At 40.0% G+C, this 7559-nt stretch overlaps 1 protein-coding gene across 1 annotated transcript in view; it reads left to right on the top strand.

Annotated features, from left to right (window-relative positions):
• The window catches only part of ADAM2 (ADAM metallopeptidase domain 2), a 102424-nt gene that overhangs the window by 5359 nt on the left and 89506 nt on the right, over positions 1–7559 (top strand). The window contains exon 4 of the mRNA XM_010846350.1: positions 2820–2898. Within this exon, the coding sequence (XP_010844652.1) occupies positions 2820–2898 (79 nt within the window). The remainder of the gene's footprint in view (positions 1–2819; positions 2899–7559) is intronic.

Here is a 7559-nt window from a genome sequence, read left to right as displayed (position 1 = left end):
TCCACCGCTCCCTGCTTCTGATGGTTGCCAGCTTTCCTTGGCCTGTAACCTTATCATTTGAATCTTCAGGACCAGCATCTTTCAAATCTCTCTCTGCTCCATCTTCACCTCACCTTTCCCTTTGTGGGCAGTTAAACCTCTTAAAAAAAAATTAGATGAATTGAGAGAGTAGCAGTGAAACATATGCACTGCCATGGGTGAAACAGACAGCTAGTGGGACGCTACTGTGTAGCACAGAGGGCTCAGCCTGGTGCTCTGTGATGACCTAGAAGATGGGGTGGGAGGGGCTGAAGAGGGACTTGCAGGAGGGAGAGGGATATATGTGTCCTTATGGCTGATTTGCACTGTACATCAGAAGCCAACACAACATTGTAAAGTAATTATCCTCCAATTAAAAATAAATCTTGAAAAATCAAAAACACGAAAGAAGATAATTTTATGTGAGTACGGTTGGTTTACAATATTGTGTTAGTTTCTACTTTACAACAAAGTGAATCAGCCATACATATACATATACATATATCCCCTCTTTTTCAGATTTCCTTCCCATTTAGGCCACCACAGACCACTGAGTAGTTAGTTCCCTGTGCTATACAGAAGGTTCTCGTTAGTTATCTGTTTTATACATAGCGTCAACAGTGTATATACATCAATCCCAGTCTCCTAATTCATTCCACCCCTCTCTTTTCCCTCTTGGTGTTCATATGTACATTTTTCTTTTTTTTTCAACTGTGTCTAACCTTATTCTTAAAAACATTTTTGCTGGAATAACTTCTGGGATGACCTTTTTAAAGTGACTTTTGTCCTTTAAAAGTATTTATTTCATTGTCTTCTGGTTTTCTTTCCTCATTTGTATTGTCAACTTAAGCTCTCAGTCTTAGTGCTCTTCCTTGAAGGGTACATCTTTTTCTTCTAAATACTTAGAAGGTTTTAGTTTGGTTTTCATCAGCCTTTAAAACTAGTAATGTAGGTGTAATTTTTCTTTGCTTTTATCATGTTTGAATAAAATAGGATTTATTGAGTCTATACCACCAATTTTGAAAAAAAAAATGGTCTTATTTTGAGAGATTTAAGTTTAGCTCCTTGGCTACTCTGTGCAACTTCAAAATTTGGCAAATGATTTTACAGGGAAAGAAGCTATGTATTTGATACAACTTAAATATTCATATGATTATTCAAGAACTGCACAGCCACCAAAAGTTCTGCTGGTTTCTAGACTCCTCAGTAATAGCTTCCTCCCTTGGCCAAGCATAGATATATGACTTCTTTCTTTGCAAAAAAAAAACAAAAAACAAAAAAACAGTACCTGCATATCACTAGTTAAGTCTCTTCATAGGGCTTTCAACACAGAATCTGTGCATCCCCTGGAGCTCCACTCCATTGTGTGTTACTTTTTCTTTTTGCTACAGGAATGAGAAAAATTTTGTTCTGCTTGTCAGTGGTTTGGCTCTTTGAACTTTTGCTTTAACAGATCCAGACTGCCATGAGTCCCCAGTCTTTATACTATACATATTGGGAAAATGAAAATGAAATGCCGACACCTACCTTTTCTTTTTATAGAGACTTTTAAACATCCTCTTCCCACGTTTACAAATAATGTATTTTTTAATTACTTTACCATATTGTATTGGTTTTGTCATACATCAGCATGAATCCGCCACAGGTGTACACGTGTTCCGAATCCTGAACTCCCCTCCCACCTCCTTCCCCATACCATCCCTCTGGGTCATCCCAGTGCACCAGCCCCTTTAAAGTGAGATCCCTACCTTGTCTGTTGACTTTATGTCCCGTCAGTTCAATATTTGTTGACTGTTATTTTCCAGATATTTTTAAAGAGCTTGAATTACAGGAGTAAACAAAATGCATATGAATTTTATATTATCAGATGAGACTAAAAATAATGTGATTTAAAAAGGGGATTAGAAAGAATACTAGAAGGTGACACATGCTTAAGCAAAATTATAGAGCAAAGTAAGAAGTGTCATTTGAAAACCATATGCTTCGATAATTGGGAAAGTTGCCAAGTTTTATAAACTTGTTGAGAGAAACCTCAGGGAGATGAGGGTATATAAGCAAAGACCTGAAGTAGGTGAGACAACCAGCTATGTTGAAAAACATCCCAGGAAGAGGCAACAGCTAGTGCAAATACCCTGAGATGGAAGTTTGCCCGTTGTGTTTAAAAACAGCAGGGAGGACAGTGTGACAGTCAGGTGAATGAGGAGAGGTCTGAAGACTAGAAATTTTGAGCCAGATTAGAACTGTATGTGTGTGTGTGTGTGTGTGTGTTAGTCACTCAATCATGTCCGACTCCCTGTGACCCCATGGACTGCAGCCCGCCAGGCTCCTCTGTCCATGGAATTCTCCAGGCAAGAATACTGGAGTGGGTTGCCATTTCCTTCTCCAATGTGAATTTTATTTTATTTTTTTGTTGTTGTTGTTATTCAGAATTCTGACTTTATTTTTATTTATTTTTTTTACTTTACAATATTGGTTTTGCCATACATCAAACTTTTAGTAGTAGTAGTATAGTCGCTAAGTTGTGTCTGACTCCCGTGACCCCACAGACTGTAGCCTGCCAGGCTCCTCTGTCCATGGGATCCTCCAGGCAAGAACACTGGAGTGGCTTGCCATTTCCTTCTCCAAAATTAGAACTAAATTCTTGTATTCAGAGAATCTCTCTGTCTCCTTTCTCTCCCTTTCTCTCTCTCTTCCTATCTATAATAAATGTAATAAAAGAAATATCTTTTCAAAATAAAATCTAGGAAACACATTTTCCCTTAGATATTTATTTAATTTTCCATGAAAATCTTATTTTACAGAGCTTTCTTACCTCATAATTTTAGAGTTTATGGTTACAGTGGCACAGGAAGTATGAAACCTCTTGAACATGAGTTCCAGGTACGTTTTATTGTCTGTTTTACCTTTATTATATGAGCTTCTGTGATCATCTTACTTAGGGTCCACATGGTGCTAGAATGGAAAGGGCTGGAGTTTTGTTTTGGCATAAATATAACCATTTCCTTTTGATGATGTGTTTTCAGTTAGCTGTGTGACACAGATGGTTAAACAAACCGCTTATGACCGTGATGCATTTAAGCTACTGTTTCATGATGGCTTCCCTGGTGGCTCAGACGGTAAAGCGTCTGCCTACAATGCAGGAGACCAGGGTTCGATTCCTGGGTTGGGAAGATCCCCTGGAGAAGGAAATGGCAATCCACTCCAGCACTCTTGCCTGGAAAATCCCATCAATGGAGGAGCCTGATAGGCCACAGTCCATGGGGTCACAAAGAGTCGGGCACGACTGAGCGACTTCACTTTCTTTTCTTTCTTTCTTTTCATGATGCTGATGGATGTGGTAAAAGGGTTGAATATGGAGTGAGATACTTACAATGAGAGAACATGACTGGAGTCAGGAAAGCTAAATCTGGAAGAAAAGGAGAATCCAAAGACTTATCTGAAGTATGTTCAGGGACCAAAGAAGTACACATGTTACATTTCATGCACATTAAGGAATATACTACATGTTCATCTGTTTGGAATATCCAGAGCTTCATTTAATAAAGCCTGTGATTTGTTGTAAAAAATAATGTAGAAGGATGCATAGAACTTCAGGGATTACCCATTCCTGAAATGCTGTTTTTGCTTTTTCCATTTACCTTGCCTCACCAATACCTGAAACATACGGTGATACCTACTCTCGGAGAAATCCACACAGAAATGGTTTTAAGCCAAGCCTTCAATGGAATAAGGTGGCCCAGGAAATTGGTTTTAAGATGGCCGGAGGCATATCTCCATTCCTCATGGGGAATGGGTCTAGGACCAGTGACTCTGAGATAGCTAAGTATGTGCATAGCATGAAACACCTGGGCAGGAACACAGCAAGCAGGAGAAGGATATGAGCGGGCCAGGCCGTGAAAGATATGCTGTGCCATGGAAATCCATGTGGACTTCATCCCTACTGACACAGGGAGCTGCTAGGGAAATATCAGCAAGAACTAGCCTAGCCATGTTCACACTTGCCAGTGGCTGTTCAGTTAGCATATAGAGGGTGAGCCAGGGAAAGAGGTGGAAGGCCTTGCTAGCCTGGGAGAGCAGAAAAGAGATGACCGCAAGTGCTGTGCACGTGTGGCAACTGGGGAATGAAGAGGCTCGTCCAGTGCAGCCTCTAATACCCTCACCGGAAGGTCTGGTTAACTAAGGTGGTAGGACTGGGTGAGCACCAGCATCCTTTTATCACTGCTTTCTCTTTGCCTGGTTTCAGTTACTTGCTGTCAGCCAGGTGGCACTAGTGGTAAAGAACCCGCCTATCAATGTCGGAGATGCTGAAGATGTGGGTTCGATCCCTTGGTCGGGAAGACCCCCTGGAGGTGGTCATGGCAACCCACTCCAGTATTCTTGCCTGAGAATCCCATGGACAGAGGAGTCTGGCAGGCTACATAGACCATGGGGTCACAAAGAGTCGAACGCGACTGAGCAACTTAGCACGCACAAATACCTGTTTGATTTTTTGTTTGCAATCCTGATTTCTACATAGCAAATTATACCACTGTGTTGGAGTGAAAGCATTTTTATAGATTAAGCTCTTAACAGGGAAAATAATAAATATGCTGTGTTTTTTAACTTTTGCCCAACAGAGTAGGCAAATACATGTGAATCGTCTATGGAGTTCTCTATACAAATGTATAAATAATGCATACTGTCTAGAAGTCTTATGATATATACACTTATGCATATATACATATATAATAGACATACTGTGTGGCATTTTGTGTGTGTGCGTGTGTGTGTGTGAGTGTGGTAAAGGAGAGTGTGTGCATGCTCAATCATATCCAACTCTTTGTGACCCTATGGACTATAGCCCACCAGGCTCCTCTGTCCATGGGATTCTCCAGGCAAGAATGCTGGAGTGGGTTGCCATTTTATTCTCCAGGGATCAAACCCACATCTTCTATGTATCCTGCACTGGAAGACATATTTTTTACCACTGAGCTACCTTGGAAACCTCAAGAGGGAGAGAGACAGAGCTAAAAAGAAAAATAAAGACGATAATATGCACGTGGCCGCAATGTCCCACACCTAATTTTTATGTGATTCTGTATACCTAACACATAACTTTATTTCCTCCCTCCCCAGGAGATAGTCATGGAAGACAAATGTATAATTAAAAAGACAAATCAAAGACTGTTTTAATAATAACCTGAATGTAGTAAGTTATTGAATGCTGGCCTCAAATGCCATGTTGGCAAAGTATGTTTGCCAAAGCTTCAACCCTATCTTCAGTGTAGGAAAACTCAGGAAGGTTTATTAAATTAGGCTAGAAGCATATAAATTTGTTTTTCATGAATTCCACAAATGATTTGCATCCCTAAAATCTTACTAACTAAAGGCTTATCTATAAGAAACCAAATCAACCTATCAGACACAGAATTCGTTCCCTGATCATTTCAGTTCAGTTACTCAGTTATGTCCAACACTTTGTGACCCCATGGACTGTAGCATTCCAGGCTTCCCTATCCATCAGCAACTCCCAGAACCTACTCAAACTCATGTCCATCAAGTCGGTGATGCCATCCAACCATCTCATCCTCTGATGTCCTCTTCTCCTCCTGCCTTCAATCCTTCCCAGCATCAGGGTCTTTTCCAGTGAGTCAGTTCTTTGCATCAGGAAGCCAAAGTATTGGTGTTTCAGCTTCAGCATCAGTCCTTCCAATGAATATTCATCACTGATTTCCTTTAGGAGGGACTGGTTTGATCTCTTTGCAGTCCAAGGAACTCTCAAGAGTCTTCTCCAACACCACAATTCAAAAGCATCAATTCTTCATTGCTCAGCTTTCTTTATAGTCCAACTCTCACATCCATACATGACTACTGGAAAAACCATGGCTTTGGCTAGACAGATCTTTGTCAGCAAAATAATGTCACTGCTTTTTAATATGCTGTCTAGGCTGGTCATCACAGGGTTGTTCCCCATGTCTGCAGCTTACTTTCTGATCTCTTCAGAACAGAGAGATACTCATAGTGGTCAAAAAGTAAAATTACAAGATGGCGTAACAATCTGAAATATGTATGCATATAAAAATAGATGTCAAACTATAGGAGGCAGAAATTGACAGAAATGAAAAAAAATTATTATTATTAAAGATTTAGACTTTTCTCTCTGTGGTGCTAGTGATAAAGAATCCACTTGCCAATGCAGGAGACCCAAGAGATGAGGGTTTGATCCCTGAGTTGGGAAGATCCCTGAAGTAGGAAATGCCAGTCTGCTTCAGTAGTCTTACCTGGAGAATCCCCTGGACAGAGGAGCCTGGCAGGCTATAGCCCATAGAGTCACAAAGAGTCAGACACAACTGAATATGCATGCCCACACACACACACACACACTCTCTCTGTCTCTTTCTCTCTCAATAATCAATAGGTGAAGTAGGAAGAAACTCAGCAAATATGTTGATGACTTGAGCAGAACTATCAATCAACTTGATCAGATCAAAATTTGTAGGAGACACACACAACATTCTTACTGTTGTTGTTTATACACATTCATTTTGAGTGCTAATAGAAGACTAAACAAGGTATGGTAAAGGAAAACAGGGCAAAAAAATGACAATGAAAAAAATATGAAAAAACTGGGAAAGGAAATTGTATAAAAATAATAAACTTTTGATTATTCTATCAAAATTTTATTCTCTGCTGACCTAAAATGATTTATTTATTGATTTCCAACTTTTCCAATCAACTTTTGTATAAGATTGATATAATTTACTGATAATTTTGAAGATAGATATGTTATCAGTCTGGACAATATAAACCACATTTGCAGGAAAGTAGTCGAAACCTGGAGGAAAGGAAGATATTTTCTCTTGATTGTATAAAGTATGATTTATGCAGATGAAGCTGTATATGAACCCACAGTCAAGAAATACAAATATGATGATACACCAATGAAGTATCTAAAAAATGTAAGAAACTGTTAGTCTATGTCTAAAGAAATCACTCAAAAATTTGCACATAGAAAGTTTAATATAGAGAATTAAACAGGGATTAGACTAAAAAACAAGAAGTAAAGAGAACTTTAAAGGACATAGGAATATCAGATAGAAGAAGCAGTTGGCAGGCTTCAGTTCAGTTCAATTCAGTCGCTCAGTCGTGTCCAACTCTTTGTGACCCCATGAATCGCAGCACGCCAGGCCTCCCTGTCCATCACCAACAGTGAACGTGAGTTCACTCAGACTCACGTCCATCAAGTCAGTGATGCCATCCAGCCATCTCATCCTCTGTCGTCCCCTTCTCCTCCTGCCCCCAATCCCTCCCAGCATCAGAGTCTTTTCCAATGAGTCAACTCTTCACATGAGGTGGCCAAAGTACTGGAGTTTCAGCTTTAGCATCATTCCTTCCAAAGAAATCCCAGGGCTGATCTCCTTCAGAATGGACTGGTTGGATCTCCTTGCGGGCCAAGGGACTCTCAAGAGTCTTCTCCAACACCACAGTTCAAAAGCATCAATTCTTCAGAGCTCAGCTTTCTTCACAGTCCAACTCTCACATCCATACATGACCACTGGAAA

Source organism: Bison bison, unplaced genomic scaffold (genome assembly GCF_000754665.1).
Source record: "Bison bison bison isolate TAMUID 2011002044 unplaced genomic scaffold, Bison_UMD1.0 scf7180017864236, whole genome shotgun sequence".
Taxonomy (NCBI): domain Eukaryota; kingdom Metazoa; phylum Chordata; class Mammalia; order Artiodactyla; family Bovidae; genus Bison; species Bison bison.
This window is presented reverse-complemented; position numbering and strand designations above follow the sequence as displayed.